This window comes from Muscardinus avellanarius (genome assembly GCF_963383645.1).
Source record: "Muscardinus avellanarius genome assembly, chromosome: 17".
In the NCBI taxonomy this organism is placed as follows: domain Eukaryota; kingdom Metazoa; phylum Chordata; class Mammalia; order Rodentia; family Gliridae; genus Muscardinus; species Muscardinus avellanarius.
This window is the reverse complement of record NC_137803.1, coordinates 43,261,405-43,286,213: the sequence shown is the minus strand read 5'-3', so window position 1 is coordinate 43,286,213 and position 24,809 is coordinate 43,261,405. Positions and strand designations below refer to the sequence as shown.

The 24,809-nt window shown below is 38.4% G+C and overlaps 1 protein-coding gene across 1 annotated transcript in view; it reads right to left on the bottom strand.

Moving 5' to 3' along the window:
* Window positions 1–12,190: 12,190 nt before the first annotated feature.
* Window positions 12,191–24,809, bottom strand: part of KLHL14 (kelch like family member 14) — a gene marked incomplete at its 3' end in the record, with an annotated part of 116,536 nt that continues 103,917 nt past the window's right edge. Inside the window, exons 5-8 of the mRNA XM_080714415.1 lie at window positions 18,553–18,743; window positions 18,313–18,471; window positions 14,961–15,118; window positions 12,191–12,331 (exon numbers count right to left, since the gene is read on the bottom strand). Coding sequence (XP_080570541.1) covers window positions 12,191–12,331; window positions 14,961–15,118; window positions 18,313–18,471; window positions 18,553–18,743 — 649 coding nt within the window. The remainder of the gene's footprint in view (window positions 12,332–14,960; window positions 15,119–18,312; window positions 18,472–18,552; window positions 18,744–24,809) is intronic.

Below are 24,809 nucleotides of genomic sequence, written 5' to 3'. Positions count from 1 at the left end.
AGGATCGCAGTTTGCAGACAGCCTCAGCTACTTAGTGAGGCTCTTCACAACTTAGTGAGAACTGGTTTCAAAATAAAGAATAAAAAATAGGGCAGGGGGTATATCTCAGAGGTCAAATGCTCCTGGGTTCCATCCCCAGGCCATCAAAAATAAAAAAAATTTACATATATATATATATATATATATATATATATATAATTATTGGGGTGATTCTTCAGCTCACTTTACCTATATCAGTAGAAATGGCATACTAAAAGAATAGGATTTGTGACTCTAATTGAAGCTTCATGACTCCAGGGTTTATTTTTCCCCTTACTAACAATGGCCTTAATACATCCCTTTATCTCTCAGCATTATGATTTCTTCGTGTGAAAAACACAAAATTATTTCACTATACCCAAGACCAAAGTCCTATTACTCCCATTTTACAGATGATGATGAAACTAAGACCAAGGAAGAAGAGTTAACCTGCCCAGGTTAACCTAGCTGGGACACAATAGAATCAAAACTTGGGTAGAACAGTGGGTGGCTAGGTAAGTCTCTGCTTTTTTCATCTACTTAGAACTGCATCCTGTAATCTTTAGAGGGCTTACAATGATTAATTTTATGGATTTATACTCTTGGAATTAAAAATAACACTTTGTCTAAACCCATTTTTAACTGTACATGGGTATTTCCTTTTAATGGAGGGAAGCATATTATTGGACCATTTTAGTTTATTTTTCATTGGCTGCTTTACTGAGCCTCATCAAATGTATTTGCTTTGCAGAGCCACCATGGATTAATCCTGAATAAGTAATTTAGAAATATTTTTATTCATTTCTATGGAAACCATCTATTTGGATTTTCATATATCAAGATCATAGAGATTTGTCCCAGTCCAATTGCAATCTTAGTTACAGCAGCGTCGGCTTACATATTAAGGGCAGAGCTTCGCTCTGATGGTCCTTCAGAAATCTGTAACTGGTGTGGAACACTGAAAGCAGCAGGATGTGCCTTATGAGGTCCTGCGAGTAAGGCTTCTACAGATTAGTGGAATCTCTCTTGATAAAACAAGGCCCTTGGAAGTATTAACATGATCCGATTTTGCCACAAACTCCTCGCTTTTCACACAGCCCTCTTCCTCTGCTTGTTCTGGTATTTTAAAGGCTCAAATTTGAGCCTAAGAATCGAATTGATATCTGAGATAGTAGTTATCAGAGATGTTTCTTGACTTTTAATCCATAAGTGGGGATTTTTCTTATTCTTTTCGGCACTGGAGATTGAACTCAGGGTTAGTCTACCTCCAAGCTATGTCCTCAGCCCTGTTTTGTGTTTTTTAGTTTGAAAAATGTCTCACAAAATTGTTCAGGGCCTTCCTAAGTTTCTGAGGCAAAGTGAAGGGTCCTAACCCCTTGTGGTGGCGCACGACTGTAATCCCAGCATTCGGGAGGCTGAGACCAGAGGATTGCAGTTCGCGGACAGCCTCAGCTACTCAGGCCTTCCGCAACTTAGTGAGACCCTGTTTCAAAATAAAAAATAGGGCGGGGGGTGTAGCTCAGAGGTTGAATGCCCCTGGGTTCCATTCCCAGACCCTCAAAACAAAAAATAGGAAAAAGGAAAAAATAAAGTGAAAGGTCCTCTGTTTTCTCTCATAAGCAGGAGCTAGGAAGTAACTGGTACAAAAAGTAGAAGCTCCAGCTGAGCGAGGGAGATGGTCCAGTGGGGAGGGAGGAAAAGTTACTGAAGGAAACACTTCCACAGACATCATGTACACATGTGAACACAAATGTCAATCTTAGTATCATGTATGGGGAAGGGGGAGTGGGCGGGAGCCGGAGGAAAGCCCAAGTGCTGCGTGCATGTGCGTCACCATCCTATGAACACATTATGATGTGAAACTATAGACACCAATAATGCACTAAAATTATGTTTACCCCTCTTCTGATATTGCTAGAAATTTAGGACATTCCCATTTTCCACTCTCTTACTACTTTTTGGATAACTCCTGTTATACATCTTAGTGGTTGATGTATTTTAAATTTTACAAGAATTCACAATTATTTTAAATGGCCAATATTCCTTTGCAGTTACATATATACTGTTTTCGGCATGTGTTCTTCATTCCCTACTGTTTCATGCCATATTTCCATCTGTGAATCATTTTCCTTTAGTCTAAAAAGTCTCCTTCTGGAATTTATTTTTTGGTGCAAAACTTCTGTTAACAAACTCCTTCCGTTTTTGTTTGTCTGAAATATTCTTTTGTTGGTTTTTAGTCATGAGAGAATATTTTCTCCATATACGGAATTCTGGGATGGCTTATTATTTTCTTTTAGCACTTTAACAGTATTATTCTAATGTATCTGGCTTCCATAATTTCAGTTGGGAAAGACGTTGAAAGCCACAGTGTTGCTCTTTTGAAAATGTGGTGTTTTTCTCTGGTTATTTTTAAGATACTTTTGTTGGTTTTGCGGCATTTTGTGGTACTTTTACATAGTACGTTTCAGGACTGTGTTTTGTGGTTTTGTCTCTATTCTTTGTGCTTCTGGAATCTACGTGTCATCATTCTTTAATGTCTTTGGAATATTCTTGGCAATATCTCTTAGAGTACTACTTTCCTATATTCTCTCCTCTTTCTCCAACTATAATAAAACATTCGGAGCATATTTTAGAAGTTTCTTTCTATGTTCTGTGCTTTATTTTATTTTCTATTAATTCCTTTTCTATTATACTAATCCTGTGTTCCGCTGTGTCTTGCTGAATTTAATTAAGAAGCAATGTTAAAGTTCTAGAAAACGGATTCTTTAAAAGAAACAGATTCTATTTCTGTAGTGAAATTATCTACCCTTTAACTATTTTTGTCTAATATTTGTCAACTTAAATTCTAGATCAACACTCTTTTTTCGTACATGGAGTTACTTGTATTTTTTCATGTCTAGTAATTTTTATCTGAATGCAATGCTTTATGTATGATTTTATCTTCCTTCAGAAAAAGTCTCCCTTTTCCTCTGTTAAGATAGGAACAAATGGAACAGATAGCATATAGAGTTAGGAGATGATCCTCTCCATTCAGTCAGGGGTTGTTTTTGGTAGTTTGAGTCAACCCTTCCAATGCCTAGGGTAGTTCCCCTCGAAATGTGTTAGAATCCGGTCTTTGTCTCCTTATCCCTGAGGTTGGTAGGGAGTTCGGAATTTCCCCTTCAGATGCTTTCAGTTCAACACATTATCTTCCCAACTCAAAAAACGTTAACATTTTACCACCATCTCAGCAACATGTACGGGGAGGGAAAGGAGCAGGGTGGGATCTGGAGGGAACAGCGAGTGCTGTGCACATGTATGCTTCTGTCACTGAGCCTCTTAGGATATGTAATTACAATGCACATCAAAGTATGTTAAAATTCTGGGAATGTCTTACGGCCACAATTGGTCCTGCTTTTGAAGCAGTTCTCTTCACCTGACAAGTCTTGTTTTCTGATCACTGTAATTTTTCTCTCCTCTGCCTTTGGGAAGGTTTTGGTATGGGTTTCTATCTTCCTGTACAACCCCAGAGTTCCAAAAGTTTCCTTTGGCGAAAGCTGGCTCTGTGTTTAAGACTCCTTAAGGTTTTGTTTTCGCCAATGAAAACGAAAATGTCCTCATAACAATAAAATCACTGGGTATCACTGGCTTACTTTTGAACATTATTCCCTTTGGGAATATCAATAAATCTAGTCCTACTTGTTTTTATAGCTCTCTAATGCCTTATTACATTTTTAAAATAATGTGCATTTTTGTAAGGTAAAAGTGTTGGCCTGCTGTGGACTGCCTTAGTCCATCTGGACATGCAAATCCTGGCCCTCATGGTTTTTTTTTTTTTTACCACTTATACTTCCACTCCATACACTAATCTGGTGATCATTATGGTCATACTTTTGATCAAGCACATTTCCATATAAAAGTGCCTTAGTCATTATTTACAGTGTTCTTGGGAATCAACTTACAAACATTAGTGGAAGAAAAAAATTCCATTTATTTTTCATGTAGTCATATACTCCCTTTGCCATAGTCTGCCTTGATTCCTTTAGCTGAACATAAATTCTTCCCTTCTGGAACTCCCACAGTACCTTATCTGCATTGCATATATACTATACGTTATATTACCCATGCATATCTATATTTTTATAGGGAACATCAAAGAGCTTTGTTGGTGGTAGAAAGAATAAGTGAATAAAAAGTCGGAAGCATGTTACTGGGGATACCAAGAAAGCTACCACATACTCATCCTCATTGTGGAAAGGACACTGAGGAAACAATATTCCTTGAGCTGGGGCCAAAGTTACACTGGTGCTATCCTATTTGCATATTGGGGCAAAGATTTTCCTACTAATGGGTTAAATTCCATCTTTCATGGCTACGGAATAAGAGAAACATAGTTAATATGACCAAGAAAACTGGTTTGCACATACTTTCAGATCTTTGTATTAAAGGCTTTGGGGGGGGTGTTTGTTATAGTGATTGCAGTCAGAATTGAGAAAATCCATGTACAATTTAAACTGTCAAGATTATGGGTATAACGTTTCTGAGTAAAAATTTCTGCTACTCCACGGACTCTAAAATCTCTAAAATCAGCCATCATCCATTTATTGTGCACCACTGTGAGCAACAACCATGGGAAAACACAACATTTCAGGCACTGCCAATTTTATACCAAGAGCTTAGTTAAAAGAAGGCATAAATAAAAATCATTATCAGTATAGGGAAATATGTAACAAGAGCTATATGACTAGAGCAAAGAATAAGTATTCTTAGGATTTTGAGGGGATGATGACCATCCTGGGGGTGGTCTGGCCAGAGACCTAGATTATATCTTGTCATGGGACCTCATGGAGCTTATTTAGCTTCAGGGAATTTTAGCTGTAAAGGTCTTTTCTTTTTTTCTTTCCTTTGAGTTGTATTCACATGGCCATTCATGTTGGAAGAAAAATGAACAAATTTCATGCAGCATCTCATCTCAGATGGTTTTAATAGACTGAATTGCTTTTAATAAAAACTTGTAAGGCGAGTAAAGAATTTCCTGTCAAATTGTCTAAATGCCATCTGGCCTGAAGTGGAATCCTGGTGGTCCAAGCCCATTCACAAGGAGAGTACAACTTACCGCAACTGTTCTGGAAGAGCCTGGAGGTGGGTGGGCTGCAGCATTTCTCATTAGACATGTTAAGTGGTGAAAAGGGCCAGAGATGAGTCAAATAGACAATATCTCTGGAGAGACAGAACTTTTATATATTTCAAAGTGTTATTGTGAAATAATGACAAGTAGTTAGGTTGGACACAAATTATGGAGTGAAATTGGTGGGAAGGAATTAGAAAGAACACATAAGAATGTCATTTGATGATAAATCTGTGACATGAGTGCACAACTCAAAATTTGCCAATGTTGAAGTGTTCATTTATCATACTATGTAATTATTTACAATGATTATAAAACCACCTCATCACACGGAACCATGCTTATAAAATGCTGAAAATTAAAAAAAATGTCCAGGTATTAAATTCAGTTGAACAGAATGTAAAAAATGCAAATGAAAAAGACTAAGAAGAACTCAGACCTTAAGAGATACAAGTAGAGCTGGATGGTGGAATAAAAGAAATTTTCTTAGCCAGACATGGTACTACTTGCCTGTAACCCCAGTACTTGGAAGGCTGAGAGAGGAAGGTCATAGGTTTGAGGTCAGCCTCAGCAACTTACCAAGGCCCTGCTTTAAAAAAAAATAGGACTGAGATTGTAGCCTAGAGGCAGAATGTTCTCAGGTTCAATTCCCAGTGCCATACTCATTGAATTGTGCACATATTATCAATTATATTAATATTTCTTTAAAAAACAGTACTTTTACTCAACAAGTATTTATGGCTTTATGGTGAACTTGCAGACATATTATTGCATCTATTAAGAGGATAATATGTAAAAATCTTACACACACTATGGAATGAACAGCATATAAGACAGCCATGGGATGTTGGGTGAAAAATATTCACAAAACTGTTATGATCATGAAAGCTTAATGAAGGGAGTAGAGTTGGAACTGGACCTTGAAGGACAGGATTTTAACAGGTAGTTTTGAGCATGAAATGACATTGTCCGTGGAGAAAATGCACAGCAAAAGGGAAAGATGGAGAAGTGCAGCTGCACTGTGGGACAGCGGAGATTCACACTGCTCAGTGAACAGAGGAGGGAAGAAAAATGTGACCTGCAAGTGAAGTTTGAGGCTGGAATTTAAGGGATCTTGCATGCGCAGCTAAACACTGGGCTTAGCTGGTTTATTTTACAAAGTGCAATGTGTTCTCATATTTTTTTACATCTGGTCTTCAAAATAATATTTTGAAGAAGAGGTTATCTCCTCACACATGCAGGACAAAACTGAAGTTGGAGAAACTAAATAAATGACCCTTCAATATCCCAGAGCAAGTTTTCCTTCTGTCCTGTTATGCTTCCTAGTTGCCAATTCACATCAACAATACAACAGTTGCCATCATGCATCGTGATGGTTCACTCTTCCTCCAGGACATTCTAATTATGGATGGAAAAAGTAGCCACCAGGAAATCCCAGAAGATTTCTTTTCTTTCTTTCTTTCTTTCTTTCTTTCTTTCTTTCTTTCTTTCTTTCTTTCTTTCTTTCTTTCTCTCTCTCTCTCTCTCTCTCTCTTTCTTTCTTTCTTTCTTTCTTTCTCCTTCCTTCCTTTCCTTCTTTTTTTTTTTTTTTGAGGGTCTGAGGATGGATCCCAGGGGCATTTGACCTCCGACCTACACTGCCTGCCCTATTTTTTAAATTTATTTTGAAACAGGGTCTCACTAAGTTGGAGAGGGCCTCACTAAGTAGCTGAGGCTGTCTGCAAACCACAATCCTTGGGTCTCACCCTCCTGAATACTGGGATTACAAGCATGTGCCACCATGCCCAGCTCCTACAAGATTTCAAATGGTTGTTTTAAGAAATTTCTTGCTGGGCGTGGTGGCGCACACTTGTAATTCCCGCGCTTGGGAGGCTGAGACAGGAGGATCGCACAGGTTCGAAGCCAGCCTCAGCTACTTAGTGAGACTCTCAGCAACTTAGTGAGACCCTGTTTCCAAATAAAATATAAAAAAAGGTCTGGGAGTATAGCCTGGAGGCAGAAAGACTCTGGGTTCCACCCCCAGTACCACAAAAAAAAAAAAAAAAGAAATTTCTTTGTAGGCAGCTGAGTATGGTGTTTATAGAATGACTTTAGATTAAAGCCTTGGTATGAATCCTGGTTCTGCTATCTATAAGTGGTTTAACTTTGTCAAAGAGGTTATATTCTTCCTGAGCATCAGAAGTGTCCTTACTTTCAACGTATGGATGACACAACAATAAGGTTCTTGCCAGACATCAACACCATAATATTGGGCAACTTAGTGAGATCTTGTTTCAAAATACAAAATAAAAAGGGCCAGTAAAATAGCTCAGTGATAGCTTGAATCCAGTGTACCTAGATTCATTCAATCCTGTGTGTGTGTGTGTGTGTGTGTGTGTGTGTGTAATTGTTAACATCTCTTGGTGTTTGTGTGCTTTGCTAATATAATTTTACTTGTATGTTCATTTTCTAACTATTGATGTTCCTGATTTATAGCTGCTTCACTTATAGCTTTTGACTTTAAGATGATGTGAAAGTGATATGCATTTAGTGGAAGCTATATTTCAAAACTTGATTTTTATCTTTTCCCAGGTTAGTGACAGTGAAACATAGCTCCCGTATTCTAATAGGGTATTGTCTTGTGATGCTGGGCAGTGACAGTGAGCCATGGTTCCCAGCAGCCATTGCACTAGGTTAGCCATATAATCACAAGGGCAAACGACTGACACTCCACAGCGTGTTGCACTGCCCAGCAGGTGTGGTCGGAAGGTTAGATGTGTTCAATGCATTTTCAGGTTATAATATTTTCAACTTGCAATGGGTTTATGGGGGACAAAATCCCATCATACATCAAGGATGTGTGTGTGTGTGTGTGTGTGTGTGTGTGTGTGTGTGTGTGTGTGTTTTACTGGAGATTGAACTCAGGGGCAGTCTACCTCTGAGCAATACTCCCAGCCTTTTTTTTTATTATTGTTTTGAAACAGGATCTCATCGGGTTGTTGAAAGTCTTGCTCCATTGCGGAGGCTGACTTTGAACCTGTGATCCTTCTGTCCCAGCATATCAAGTATTGGAATTATACGTGTGCACCCCATCCCCAGGCTGCATCTATATTTTGACCAAAATAACTAATTTAATCAGAAGTCTGGTGTTTCTAAAGATAATCTTTTGGGGACCCAGTACCCTGGGTCCCGGGCAGGGGTTGCGCGGGGCACGCCAGCCGGGGCCCGGGTCGTGGGACTCTGGGCCCCAGGCCGGACCGCGCGTAGCACGCCAGACCCCTGAAGAAACCCGGCCCAGTACCCTGGGTCCCGGGCGGGGGTCACGCGGGGCACGCCAACTGGGGCTGGGTCATGGGACTCTGGGCCCCAGGCCAGACCGCGCGTAGCACACCAGACCCCTGGAGAAACCGGGCCCAGTAAGACCCTGGGTCCTGGGCAGGGGTCGGGCGGGGCACGCTGGACCCGGGGACAGCCGGGGCCCGGGCTGCAGGACTCTGGGCCCCAGGCAGAGTAGTGCGGAGCAGACTGAACCCATGGGGAAACCAACCGGGTCACAGTGGTACTGAGTGCCTGATCCCACTACCTCCTCAAACCACATATACTGTCTTCTCTTATTAAAAAAAAAAAAAAAAGGAAAAGGAAAAGAAAAAGAAAAAGGAAAAATATCGGAGAGGGGTTAAGAAAGCTGAGGGGTTAGGCCGGTGCTGGGGCCAGCAAGGCCGGGATCGGAGCTCACTGTGAGGCAAGGCCGGTGCTGGGGCCTCCGAGGCCAGGATAAGAGCCTGCCAAGGGGTTAGGCTGATGCCGCGGCCATTGGCTGGCATCGGAGCCTGACAGGAGGCAAGGTCGCTATTGGGGCCTCCAAGGCTGGGATCGGAGCCTGATGAGCGGTTAGGCCGGTGCTGGGGCCAGCGAGGCCGGGATTGGAGCCTGCCATGAGGCTAGGCCGGTGCTGGGGTCTCCAAGGCCAGGATCAGAGCCTGCTGATGGATTAGGCCGGTGCCGGGGCCAATGGCTGGCATTGGAGCCTGCCATAAGGCAAGGCCACTACTGGGGCCTCCGAGGCCAGGATCGGAGCCAGCTGAGGGGTTAGGCCGGTGTCGGGGCCAGCGAGACCAGAATCGGGGCCTCCCATGAGGCAAGGCCACTGCTTGAGCCAGCGAGGTCTGGATCAGTCCACCGGGTAGCCAGGCCACTACTGGGGCCATCAAGAGTGGGATCGGTACTTGCAACACGGCATGCACAGAGAAATATTGCAGAAAATAAAAATCAGATGCTTCCCCTAATGAGCAAAAACTAGGAGGAAAGGGGCAACAGGAAGAGGCCGAGCTGTAGAAAAGGCCCTATAGTGAAACAACTAAGGTGACCAATCAGAGGGTATGGAATAGGGGAGGATGGAGCCTCTTTAAAATGCAGGAGGTACAAAAACAAATGTATCAAAGTTAATCACCAAACAGGCATGGGATCGAGGGAGGGGGAGGGAATGGGATGGGGGCTGGATGAGGGCTAATTGGATGATGTGTGCTTGTATATCCTCTCAAGTCTTGTACTCCAATGTGATATATGATTACAATGCACAAATTAAAAAAATAAATATTTACCCCCCCAAAAAAAGATAATCTTTTCAATATCTAATACTTGATATTTACCCTTGTTAAGTGATATAAGTGTGGAATATCTGGGAAAATATAAGTTTGGCCAAAAACGGAAGAACAAGTGCAGACACTAATTTTAAGCTCACAGTTATAGTTCAATTAATTAAAAAATCTGGCCCTGTGTCTATTTGCCCAGTTTTAAGGCATAGTCTTAGGAACTCTAATAAATACACTGTTGATGGAATTACAAATTAATACAGCTACTATGGAGAGCAGTGTGGAGGCTCCTCATATTATTTCATAATTTTTAGCATTGTCCATACTGTACGTACTTACACACTGCAAGGAAGTGAAATAACCTTATAAAGCATATCTGCAGAATTAAAAATATTTAGACATTTAGATATTGCAAGCCTTCAAACAATGCAGAGATTTGTATTTATGCTTTATAAGTAGGAACATGAGAGACATTTGAATTAGTACATAAAGTTTTTATTTAAAGTTTTCCCCTTCCGAGCAAGCTTCATTTATACATTCTAGTACTGTACAAAATTTACATTCTCTGTGACTTATTTTTCACTTTCTAGTAGTTTGTATCTTTCTGAAATACAGAAAGTTTTACTTATAGTTCTCATAAATGCTTTTATTTATTTTGATTAGAAATAAAAACAAAATTAACAATTATAAGGAAAGCAAATATTCTTGTATAAACTGTGACTTTTGAAAGAAATGATGACAGCTGAGAACATGAGGTTGCAGAACAGACCTTGTTCTCTATGTGACGTGGTCTAAGATTTCTCCACAAAGTACTGCAAATTTTCTTTCTTGCTATATTTCATATGTTTTTAAGGAAAAAGAAATGAAAGCTGATTGCACTAGATATATATATATATATATTTATATATATATTTTTTACAACGGATCCTTTGGATCTGAACATACAAATAAATACAAAAAACAATGAAGATTGCACTTTACTGTAGAAACGGTGTTGGATTCCAGGACTCCAACCCACCTTGATAATGCTCTGCAATGAAAGCTCATCACCAAGGCATTTTGTACCTGTGGCTTCCCCTCACTGTTGTTTTGAATGGCTCGTGTGTTGAAAGGCTCAACATTTCTGGGTGATTAAAAAATGTCTTAGGCTTTTATTTACTCCAAACAGGTGTTGATCAAGCTCTGGAGAGCTCAAAGGTCAAAATAATATTCTTTCCAGTTTTGTTCTTCGGATTTGCCGCACCGAGATTATGAGTTTTCTTGATCTTTGTTCCTAAAAAATCCGCATGCTACAAAAGACGATGAAAGAGTCTGTCGCCACGGGATTGCCTGCTTGACTGAGTTTGGGTATCTCTAGTGAGAATGGACTAAACATGGAGCTTTGGAGGAACGATGAGGGTAAGTCAAGGGTCTAGAGCAGCCCAAGGTGGGGAAGGGGAGAAGTATTTTGTCAGGTGCTGTAATTCTACAAATTGTGTGCTTTAGAGACAGAGAGACACTGTGATTAAACTTAAATTATTCTTTCTCTTTATCCCTCAATTTCTGAAAGCAATCTCTCAGTTTACATTATAGAATGAGTTTGGGTCAGGTGTATTATCTAGCAGAATTTCTGAAATATTATATGAATTTATCAGTTCTGTCTTTGGAAGCAAACAGCATGTGTGTTCACTACTTACACACTGCAAAAACAAAGCAAAACTCAAAAAGGAGAGAGCAAAGTGAGAGAGGGCATGCATGTAGCCTCCTTGAGCTGAATAGAGACCTAGTATATTTTGTTTTAATTTTCAGGCAGAATTGAGGACACAGACATTAGGACTCTGGAAGCCTAGAACCAATGAGAGCTGAGATCAATTACAACAAGAGCCAACGACTTCCTCTCCTCTGAATCCATGAGGTGCTGTAAGGGCAGAAGATGGGAAGAAATGGAGCTGTATTGAAACAAAAATGCCCCTCTTTAATCTTACATGATTTTTAATAACTGTTGCCTATAGAGTCTGTGAAGTAGCCAAAGGCTGGGAATACAGAATCAAGTGGCAATTTCTGTAATGCAGTGTTCATTGTTTTGGTGGGTCAAATTCTGAATCATTCATGTACACAACATCCCCAAAACTTCCACATCGATCACATGCAGGTAGACAACAATGCACAATACTGATCTCAGGTCTCTCTGGGGCCAGTCTTCTGTATTTTATCTTTCTCCTTTTGAAAGTTAAGATCCATGTATGTGAGGAGTTTTTGTAAAGCTGGGACAAGTTAAAACCAGTCTGATATGGAAGAGTCTGTCACCACGGAATATCAGGTGCAATCTGAGTTATAGACACCACAGTATCTGTTCAAGCACAGGTCTCTATTTTTTGCAGCTATGTGTAAGTCGTCAGAAACCAAGGGTGAGTTTCATTTGTGCCATTAGAATGCATGGTATCTGGGAGAAGAGTGACGTCTCCTGTCACCGCTTCCTCGTTTGTGGTGCTGTTCATCCCAGGGCTCCCTGGTGTCACTTGTTGTAGGGTACACAGGCGGGCAGGATCACTGTTGCACAGGCAGGGCCTGCCAGGGGTTCTGCCACGTCTCCCTCAAGTTCTGTCCAGGTCCCTTTTTCTGGACAATAGCATATAGTGGATGACTTGTAGGCCCCCTGGAATGGCAGAGGGGGAGAATTTAGAGCAGAATGTTCTGAGCAAAGGCAATGTTATCCATCACAGTTAAGCTGAAAAGATCTATTCTCTGCTCTTGCTAAAAATATCCAAATGCAAGCATAGATCTTTGAACTGTTTTATTCCAATAGAAAATTCAAAACTGACATTTAAGAACTTTTTGATGGCTGTTAATAAAAGTCAAATAAATACCTAGGACATCCTAGATGTTTAACAGATTCTTTAAAATAATTGATCAGAAATTAAAATTATCCAGCTGGTTTAAATGAAAGAAAAATTAATAAAGACAAATTCATCTTAATATTCAAATAGCTGAAGTAGATTGGATTTTAGATTTTTACTCAGTTTTTCATTTTTATTATTTTTACTGTGAAAAATCAAAGTTGGCATTGAAAACCAGTTTAAAGTAAACTGGAAACGAAGGCTTGCCAATTTCTTCACACATTAATTTATTTATTTTCAAGAGACCACAGGAGAAATAAAAATGTCTTCAATTTTGTTTCCTTTGTCAACTTTAGGGGCTAGTACTTATGCAATATTTTCCTCTCCAAACTACAGAACAGGTTTGATTTTGTTTTTTAGGCAACAAACAAAATATCCAACCGATTTAATAATAATTTTATGACAGTGTACTCCTTGAGTCTGCTTCTAAACATATGTGCTTCTGCAACTAAGGATTTGCACTAGCAAACAAGCATTTGTATAAATATCTAGTTATATACATTTGTACATATTTGCCTCCATATAACTAACGACTTTTTAAAGCTCCCCAAAATTTTATATATCAATCTTGTTTGATACACTAGAAATAAAACTAATGTTAAATATCTAATACATTATAAGGCTAACATTAATAGAAAAATATTAAAATAGCCATAATTTAAAAAGTAATTATATGTAGACCACTAGACCTCCTCCTCCTGAGGTGATGTGATTTGAACTACATAGTCACCTTCTCAGGAATTCTTTCAAGTAAAGAAGAAGAAAATAAGAAGGAGAAGGAGGAAGAAAAGAAAAGAACTGGAGGAGGAAGAGAAAAGGAGGAGGAAAAAAAGAAGGAATAAGGAGAAAAGTAAGTCTGTGCTTTAGAGCCTAATTTCTGGTCTATAGAAAATATGGAGATGAGGGACTATTTTTTTTTAATGAAATCATAAGAAATCATTAACCAATTCCAGAATGTAGGATAGTTTGTATTATAACAGTCCTTATATTTATCAACAAGTCAATGGCATGAAACAAAAAGTGGGGTAAAGGTAATGTTCTACATCCTAAGAGATCTGAGATATCATAACGAGTTACTAGCCAGACATTGAACCTGTTCTGAACATGCATTTTTTTTTTTTTCTGAATAAGAACTAGCTGTAAGGGAATTATTCTTGCTTTTGGCAAATGATAGCATATTTATAAAAGTGAATGATTTTTTAAAAGATAAATACTGAGGCATTTAGGGTGAAATAATATTGGATTTAATTAAAATTCCTTCAGTTATAATTTTGTTTTTGGTGGTACAAGGGATGGAACCTGGGGGCCTTCTATCTTCCAGGATATATCCCCAGCTCTATTTTTTTTTTTTTTTGTACTAGAGATTGAACCCAGAGGCATTCTACCTCCAACCTATACCCACAGACCAATTTTATTTCTTATTTGGAAACAGGGTCTCACTATGTTGGTGAGAACCTTCCTAAGTTGCAGAGGCTGGCTTTGAACCTGTGATATTCCTGTCTCAGTCTCTCAAGTACTAGAATTACAAGCATGCGCCACCACACCCAGTTCCCCCAGGCCTATTATATTTACTTTTTAAATTTAGAAACAGGGTCTCACCAGGAGTGGTGGTGCAGGCTTGTAATCCCAGAGCTTGGGAGGCGGAGACAGGAGGATGTTCAAAGCCAGCCGCGCTGGCTTAAGAGACTCTGCTTAAAAAAAAAAAAAAAAATATATATATATATATGTCTGGGAGTGTAGCCCGGAGGAAAAAGGGTTTCCAGCAACCCCAGTACCACCAAAAGAAAAAACAAAGGAAAAGAAAGAAAGAGAAAAAAAAAGAAGCGGTCTCACTAAGTTGCTGAGGCTGGCAGCAAACATGAGATCCTTCTGTGTCAGCCTCCCAAGTACTGGGGTTACAAGTGTGTGCCACCACACCAGGCTCAGATGTAATTTTTAAAAGAAGAGTTGGCTGAAAGAAGTATGGCAAAATGCTAATGATTGTTGATGCTCAGTGATGGCCAAGAATAGCCAACTGAAATCACCATTTTAGAGCATGTTTAGAAATTTTCATGATATAGGGAAAAAAGTGAAAAGCAAATCACACCTCCTAAATAGATGCATTTTGAGGAATTAATTTCCACTTTTCATGCCTTACTACTCAGGAACTTTCAGAACCACAAAAATACGGGAATAGGAGAGAGTCGGAACCTAAAACACGTTGTGAAGCAGGCCATCAGATAGCAAGCAAGCCAGCTGGACCGGATCCATGCCAATTCTGCTTTACTACCTAAAGTAGCTTGCCGTGTGCACATAAACATAATGCTCTTAAAATATACCTGTATGGATGGCAAGGCTTCGGAGGAAAACCAACAAAGAGAGTGAGCACAGAGCAAAGGGCACGCATACCATACTCCAGCTGTAGCCTCCCACGAGGTAAATGCTCTCATCAAGCACTGCACAGCCAGGGCCACTTCGACCCTCCAGAATGGGAGTCTGGAGAATATTCCACTGGTCGCCTTTTGGGTCATAGCATTCCACAAGCATGACATCAAGGTGGGAGAAACCTAGATGACAAAGCAAAATGAAACACAAAATAATAAGCTTTCCATCTAGGGGCAGAACTTCTTTTTGAAAAAATGCCTAGAGCCAAGAAGTAAGTAATTGTGCCTCGAAGACACAAATTCGCTGTGTAAATTCACTGGTGAAACTGGGAGACACGGTAGGAGAACTTAAAAAACCCCAAACAAACTCTAGATGTTTTGGATTAATTCAAAGCAAGAAAGCTAGAGCAGATGCTATTAGTAAAGCTGGATTGGATGGGAATAGATCTTATTAAACTAGGCGCGGTGGTACATCCCTGTAACCCCATGCTAAGGAGGCCGAGACAGGAGGATTGCAGGTTCGACTCCAGCTTGCTGTAACTTAATGAGATCCTGTTTCCAAATAAAACATAAAATAGGGCTGGAGATACAGCTCAGGAGCAGAGCACCCTGGGTTCAATCCCAAGTTACCCCCCCAAATAAATGGCTTGTTAAAACCTTATTTTAAAAGGTTTAAGATAATCGTAGTTAAAGCATATACTTTTTATAAAGTTCTTATAACATGCCAACTTTGTTTTCTAAGTGCTTTAAGTGAACTCATTTCATCCCCTCTATCATTCTATGGCATAGACACTGTCATTTTAATTTTATAGATAAGAGAAAAGATAGATAGGAGTGAGGAAAAAGTCCGTGACTTGGGTGAGCTCCAGGCAGTCAGCAAGTCGACAGGCTGAGAATGAACCCAGGCGGCGGGCTTCAGAGCTCGGCTCACACACCACGCTGTACTGCTTTCCTTAAATGGGTATTTAACACTCAGAATAATTAAGTAAAGATGGCATTGCTTAGCACCTTTTGCCCTTTACACAGGTTGACTACATTTTTTTTGTTTTTTAGTTAACACACATTTTTCTCAATTTAACTATGTTTACAAACAGCTCTAATGATGTGAATGGTTTCTAATATTTCTCAAGGACCAAGGTTTAGAACAGGGGGCTGAGTGCCTTTCATTAAGGGAATTCTCCTTCCATTTCTGATAAAGCTTCTCAGAGGCTAGGGTATAACCAGGTCACAAGAACCATGTAGGCTCCTGGGCTCTCCTGAAGCCCTGCCTACCATTTAGGAGTCAAAGCCCAAGTGGCATTGAGCAGCCCGAATAACTGCTAGCAGCCAATCACAGCACACATATTAAATTAACTAATATACTGACTATTGAAAAATAATTGAGAAGAAAAATCAAAACAAGTAACTTCATTCTTGAAGAGGTGGCCATGTTATTTCTGGCTACTGACTTTTTTCACAAAACAAGTCACTTCTTATATAAAATAAGTCACATACAACACAAATAACTTGACACAATAAAAGAACATTCTCAGTGCAGTTTTGGAAGCATATACTCTTAGAATGAGCATTTGGGAAAATTTCAGGTTCTGAAGTTCTAGAGCATCTTCTGAGGATACGTCTGCCTTCTCAGTGCCAAGTACCAAGAGCGGCACACACATGTGGACACAATATCCTTTGCTAGATATGATGCCTGAGTGGACCAACTTTCCATGTGTATTTGCTATTTCTTATTCAGGTTGTCATTACCCAGTCTTTCTGTCCAGATATAATGTTGAATATCAAAAGTTTCTAAAACATTTAGGCAATATCTCATGCAAAAGAAATAGAAGAAATTATATTTTAATGCAGAAAGCTACAAAGTTAACATAAAACACACTGATGCAAGGGAATCGGGCATGTATTGAAAGAAAAGAACACTAGCAAAAATGATAGATGATAAAAAGGGCAGAGTCGCAGTAGTGAGGACAATCCCTAGACACTCAGCACTCAGCACAAAGAGGAGGGGCAGGCACACGTCAGCACATGTTTGTACTGAACACAAACATGGCAATATATACATAGAAATGACAGCTGTAGTTTTTTTGGTGATATTGGGGATTGAACCCAGGGGTGTTCTATCTCCAAGCTATAATCCCTATTTTGCTTATTTCAAAAGTCTTTATTTTACTTATTTTAAAACAGTCTTTTGCTAAGTTGCTGATAAACCTTGAACTTGCAATTTTCCCTCAGCTTCCCACACACTGAGATTATAGGCATGGACCACCCACCATGCCAGCTGCAGTTTTTATTATATTTAGGGTAAATATGTGGTAGAAAAAAAATAAAAAACTATGTGTAACTCATATTTAAGATGCATACATTTTTGTAAAATAAATATATGTCCTTCATGTTACTGAGCTATGATAGCCTTACAAGGTACCAAATATCCCAAACATTAATGAACACTTTAAGAGTGTGGAAAAGCAATAGAAAAGAGGCAAAACAAAGAAATGGTGAATTTTTCCTCTATTATCAGTTGTACATTAAAAAAAATGTTAGCCAGAATGGGTCGTTTTCTACTCAGTTTTCTACTCAGTTTTCTACTTGAAAAAGCCTGTTTTCTACTCAGTTCTGTTTCATAGACTATGAGATGTCAGAACTAGAAGTTTGAGAGCTCAATTAGAGCAGTTCCTTCATTTTCAGATGAGGAAACCGAGGTTCAAAGTAGGTCAGTAAGGTTTTCAATACCACTGTTTTCAAATTCAGTGTTGTATTATATACCCATAGAGTTATAAATGTGCACATAGACTACAAAAATTGCAGCTACATACAAATTTGAGGGAAGAAAGGAAGCAAAATGTGTTTTTAAAATGCTATGCTTTAGTTTTGTATTTGAAAAAGAAATTCAATTTGAGAGTCATAGATATTTAATATTCAATAAATAGTTCTAAATCTAGACAAGAAAGTCTACTAAATGGTTTCTTTAATACAAAATCATATATTAGCTTTGTGTAGCTCTGACTCAAGTTCTTTATGATTAATGCAAAAAAAAAAAGCTCCACAATTTTCTGGGAAAAATTTACTGCTAGAACTTTGATAAGGAATAATTTATTTCTTTAGATTCGCTATTACAACATATTTTGCTTTTCAGTTATTAATGCTTCTATTTTTAATTTCTGTAAACCATTATTAAATTTCTTAATGTATATAGTAACTTAAAATAATCCTATCTGCAGAAAAGCCAGAATAAATCCTTGCTCAAGGGTACTGCTAATTTACACAGAGTAGGTTTTATTTGGTCAACATGTTTTTTACTTGGTTAACTATGATTATCTAACGAGAAAACCCCTTAGCAAGAAACATGAGATGCAAATGTGACTTGATTATAAAAAAGAGACCTTTCAAATGATTTCCTCCAATTGCATACAAGCGATCATTCATTACAGCCAAAGTGTGGATTGCGCGTTTTGTGTTCATATCTTGTTTTCGAGCCCAGACATCCATTACGGGGTCATAGCAATATAGCCATGGGACATATTCTCCATTGTGTACACCTCCTGTGAATTAAACATATACATACAAGTCAAGAAAGTGCCTTGGAACTGAGCTTTGTAACAGAAAGTGGAGGAATGACTTGCCTGAAATGTATATTTTCCCGTTGTGCACGGCTCCTGCATGCGCCGCCAGAGGCTGAGGCAGAGAGGACACGTAGCGCCACTCGTTTGTGTCGAGGTTGTAGCACTCCACGCTGGACAAGTAGCCGGTTTCGTTCCTTCCACCAATAACATATAAATGTTTATCTAGACGACATGCATAGAAACTGGCTCTTCTACAATGAAAACGAAAATACACAGTAAAAAAATAAAAAATAAAAAAGAGAGCTGTAAAATAGGACCAGGAACGCTCACTCAGTCAGGGAAGAAAGAACTTCCTATTTTGAAATGGCTGAGGACCTTTAAACATTATATTCTGCCTTTTAAATCTGAGACTGGATGTAGTGATGGCATGCACGGCCCGTTCTGGCTAACATTTTTTTTAATGTACAACTGATAATAGAGGAAAAATTCACCATTTCTTTGTTTTGCCTCTTTTCTATTGCTTTTCCACACTCTTAAAGTGTTCATTAATGTTTGGGATATTTGGTACCTTGTAAGGCTATCATAGCTCAGTAAGACAAAGTAAAAAATGAGGTAGATAATGTAACAATAATAAATTATCTTGACATTCACTCTCTTTATGGTCCTTCAAGGGTCATTGTTCCCAATTTATAAGAGAACTACATCATCAAAATTTTTCTTCAATTATCATTTTTTCTTTTTTCCCTCCAAGTACTATTGAAAATAAAACAACATTTTGAACTTTATAAAATGCTCAAAATTTGTTCTTCTATGGCCAATAATGGGAATTTCATCTAAATAGCTTTTGGCATTGATTCTTATAAGTTATCAGATACTTTTTAAAGTCTCTTTCAAAGAGAGACTATTGACTATGTGTTATTATTATTCCATTCAAGGCAAAAGATGCAAGCTGTGTCAAAGGGACTAGGGACAGGGTGATCAATTCTGAGGTCGGCCACAATTTAGGAATGAGATATTGAGGACCTGAAATAGTACTTTTTGTAAAAGAAATGTGGAGTGATGCAAAAGAAATACTAGAGGAAGAAGACATAAGATTTGCAACTAACAATATATGAGAGGTGGGGGAGAAGGAAGGTTCAAATCAGAGGACTCAGAAAGTTGTAGTTAGAGACTTTAAGCTTGGACTTTAAGAAAGTCTGAGTCCTTGACCTTTTTTTTTTTTTTAACTGATGCTACTGGAATAATATACTTCACAAGGGTACATGTGGTCCAATATTGAATAAGTATAATTATTAAGTTCCACGCCCTTTGGAGAACATACTTTATGCTGGTCTATGTAAAAATTGATTCCAAGATTCCTGTGAAGTGTCATTTACAATATGAAGCCTGTTAGAAGTTTGTTTGTTTGTTTGTTTTTAATCAGATAAACCTTGATTCTTTGGAGATTTTCCAGGTTTGATTTACAAAAAGCTAAAACATGTGGAGACAACATATAGCATCCTGATTACCAATTTGATTTCTGAAACAAGAGCTCCTGGCTATGTGATTTACTAGGGTTGTGACTTTTGACGTGGTAGCGAACCTCTCTGAGCCTCAGACTGGTCATTAGTAACATGGAGATGATGATGATACTTTCCATACAGGATGTTTGTGATTATGTGCAAATTCTCGGGAACTGTCAGTATTGCCAGAATAAGACATTTTTAATTGGCTATCAATATGCTTGCATGCAAACTTTTTCTAAAAACTTTTCTTTTAACTGGTGACCAAATTCCTTAATGTTTCCTTAGATGGTTTACTGCCATGTAGGTCTGGTATTTATTATAGGTGGTAATGGATTCATTTTTTTTTTTAACTTGGTAGTCCTGAAATTGTCCTGATAGCCATCATTGATATATATATATATATATATTTTTTTTTGATGGTACTGGGGTTTCTGGAAGCCCTTCTACCTCTGGGCTGCACTCCCAGACCTTTTTTTTTAAATTTTGGAAACAGGGTCTCTTAAGCCAGCACAGCTGGCTTCGAACCTGCGCGATCCTCCTGTTTCTGCCTCCCAAGCGTGGGGATTATAAGTGTACACCACCACGCCCAGCTCATCATTGAAAATGTTAAAGTAATATTTTGGCTATGTTTATTTTTGCTAGATTTTATGTTTTTGAAAGAAACATGGTATGAAAAGTTTAGAAAGATGATAAAGAATAACAATAATGGTAAAAGAGGGAGAGAGAGAAATAGAAAGGAAATGAAGATTTCATAGAGTAAGGATTGTTGACATGGATCTATGTCTTCTGAGGGGGCCAGGAAACTGAATTGTAATAAAATTGTGTGTGTGTATTTTCACATGTGTATTTTTTGAGTAAGATGCTTTATAAATTTTAATCAGACAATCAAAAGGATTTCTTATCTAAAAATGGTACTTCCCATAATAGGGAGTAAAAATTCATCTAAATATAAAATTATGTTTAAAAACAATTGTAAAATTAAGTACATACAGAACCACTTGTTGAATCTGACCAGATTTCAATGGCTCTCTCATTAAATAAGATAGGTCAAAGTTAATTTACTAGTGCATTTACCTTCTCCAGCCTATAAAAATCTGCCCTAAATTAACATATTTCTTTGCAACATTAACACAAGATAGGTCAATATGCTCCTTCCAAATGGTTCTATGACAGAACTTAGGGTACCTGAAATAATAAATTTGCTTATTTCACTAACTGCCATCTTTATTTTATACTTTTATTGGTATATTATAGTCTCACATCATAATATAGTTCATAGTGGTAATAAAATAGCACTTGGTGACCATCTTTAACCTCTTTGGGTTGTAGGGTCACAATGGTGACCATAATTATTTGAGTCTAGAATAACTGAGTTAGATTGTGAAGAGTAAGAGAGAGGTCCTGGTTGGTAGTGTGTACTCCTTTTTATCTAGCCTAAATTTCAGTCTTCTCACTGTTTAGATTTGGTTCTTTCCTTGTGACAGAGTTAGCCTGTCAGAAACTGCAGGTTTTTAGCCAAGTTATTCTTCCAATATGACAATCCTTGTGTACTCCTGTCTTTATCCACACAGTGTCACTCTTAGGATCTAAATAGGAGGAGTCAGTAGGTTTCATTTCTACATAAAGATGGAAAGTGCATCTTTATGTAGAAATTCCAACAGTCAAGATCGAGAGTCATGGATTTACTCTCTTGCATGCCCCAAATGAGAGTTCCCGCGATGCATTATAGAAAGGCCTGATTATTAATCGTCTGCCAGCAACTGTGAATGTTTGCCTGGGTTAAAATGTTTACCAAACCAGATTTCTCTTGGGAATACTCCTTCCCCTACTTCTCATATGAAGAGTACACTTGCCTTAGATTATAATGTTATTTGGGAAAATGACTTCAAGACTATTAAATATTCCTCAGTGGGATTATATTATTTGTATTTCAAATTGTTCATTTCTTCCTCTTATTTTCTTCACTTGCCCTCCCAGAGGCAATATTTGCTATTTCTGAGGTAAGTTAAAAAGAGACTAACAAGTAACTTCTGCAAATATACTTTAAGCTCTGCTTATTTAACAGGTCCTGGCTGTGCCTTAGAATGCTCAAGCATGAGATTAAATTACTATAATCTGATCTCAGCTTGAATTGTTGACTTCCATCACCAGGTTAAAAACAACAGATTTCTCAAACAGAATTTTGTCTCCTGTAGTTTCTTGTAGGCCATTGGAAGCAGCATTTACATTTGGATGCAGTTTTTTTATTTTGTGGTGGTACTGGGGTTCCTGGAAGCCCTTTACCTTCGGGCTACACTCCCAGACCTATTTTATTTTTGGAAACAGGGTCTCTGAAGACAGCGCAGCTGACTTCGAACCTGCGCGATCCTCCTGTCTCCGCCTCCCAAGCGCGGGGATTACAAACCTGCACCACCACACCCGGCTGGATGCAGTTTTGATGTATTAGCTTCTAGCCTTTTGCTACTGTCATGCAGAAGCCCTGTTGTTCTCCAAACAAATTTTTCTTTTTTCCTATCTTTTAGACTAGCAAGTGGGTAAGATCTCCATTAAGTGTCTATTTTGTTGAAAAATGAAAATTTCCAAAGCATTTTCTACTGATTCAAGTTTTCCTCCTTCCTGCAGAATCAAGTTCTAAATCTGAAACCAAAGCAATTAATCAGCATTACACTTAATTTATATTTTCATCCAATTATTTGTCAGTGAGCTCAGAGCTAGCAGGCATGAGAGTCATGAGCTGACCATGGTTAGGAAAGCCTAGAGGCCACGTGCCCACTTCCCTGCTGTCCTGGGAGTGTGCTCAGCACTTTTACTGTACTCCCTTGGAAGCTCTGATTAGGTAAGATATACCAGCAATCTGTTCAGCCAGCTCTGTAAGAAGGAGTTATCCTGGCAATGAGAGGTGGCTTACCATATGCTTCTATCATTCTCAAATCAGTTGGTAACTTCTCAGTATAATAATTTCTTATCAATTTAGTAGTAGCATAAAAAAGGCAGGTGGGGACTTTTGGTTTGATTCATAAACTATGTATTACAAAGTTGACTCAATTATATGTTCCAATAAATTTTTAATCTAAAGAATGTCTTGTATATTTTAGGTTAATTTCCTATATGTTTAACCACCAATTAGTCCAGTGATGGTTGTTGCTATTTTAAATGGAAGCCTGACAATGACAGAAAAATATCATTTGAAGTATGGATTGCTGCTGGGTCACCCAACCCATAGGCGGGATGGAGCTGGAAGATTGACTGGGCATTTGTGAGAACTGCCTTTTCCCACTCAGCTCTGTAAGGAGCTCTTTATTTGGTCTATGGAGTTGATTGCTCTAAATCTAAAAAAAAAAAAAGAAAGAAAGAAACAAAACCTTCTTTTACTAGGGACCTGACATGATATACCATAATGACTTCAAAAGAAACGTTAAACAGTCCATCCTGTCAACGGTGGCTGCCAGGCGCCGACAGACCATGGCAGGTCTTTTTATCAGGTCAATGAGCTGCTAAAAATTGTCTAAGTAGGACCCTGCCATGATAGGCCATAGTGCCTCAGAGGAAGTCATTATAGACTATCAAGTAAACAATACACATTTAAAAAAAATTACTAATTAGGTTTTGCAGCAATACTTCCCATCCTTAGGGGCTCTACAGTGAGATAATTGACCGCGACGTGAGTTATGCCTCCCAAACTGAAGGCGTGAAGGTTAATTATCGTGGTGTACAGCCCCCAGCAAAGGGGACTGTGGTGACGAGATGATCACATTTCAAACATGTATTGATAGATTTTTTAAGTAAAACTTTTTTGAATGGTTTTGATTAAAGAGTAAAATAATACAATTACAGCAACAGCAACTAGGGGAAATAATCCCCAAATAGAGAAACAGGGTGCTCTGGAGAAAGACCCCAGGAAACTTATGGTCATGAAGTTGGTCAGGATATTAATTTATAATTACTTCTTGAGGTACAATTGAACTAGACATTCCTAAATGTACCTGTGATCCTTAGTGTATCCTGTTTCACCCTTTTCAGTGTAACGCTTTTAATCTTCTTAAAAAGTCTTTATTTATTTATTTATTTATTTATTTATTTATTTATTGTGGTACTGGGAGATTGAACTCAGGTGTTATACCTCTGAGCTACACCCCCAGTCCTATTCTGTCTTTTTACTTTGAAACAGGGTCTTACTATGTTGCTAAAGGCCTTGCTAAGTTTCTGAGGCTGTCCTTAACCTTGTAATCCTCCTGTCTCAGTCTTCCAAGTACTCGGATTACAGGTGTGCAGCACCACACCTGGCTGAGTCTAAATATATATGAATAGAACAGACATGAGTTCTGTGTGCGTGTATGTCAATATCACTATGAACTACATTATACTGTAAGACTATAATTTACCAATAAAAGTATAGAAATAAATAAATAGATACTGAGTTTCTTCAGAACACAATTCATGCTGCTTTGCTGTAGTAATAATAATAAATAGTATTTTCTGAGGATTACTTTTAACTTTGAATTTATGATTAGGTGTTTAATTTGGTCTAAGTGTAATCTACTTGAATGTTCAAAAAGAGACGTTAAGGAGGAGGGTCATGTAGGAAATAGGAACAAAAAAGAATGCTATCGATTGCTCTTTAAATAGCTCAGTGGAGAAGAGGAAACAGGTTGCAGTTTATGGTCACATCATATTAGAGATTTTCTCAAGGGAATGTTCAGATATTATTTTAAAAGAACCCATTTGAAGTCTAGCAAATAAACTTGCATATGCACACGAAGACATGCCAGCATACCTAAGTAACAGTCAGGAAAGGCTTTGTCTAAATGTAGA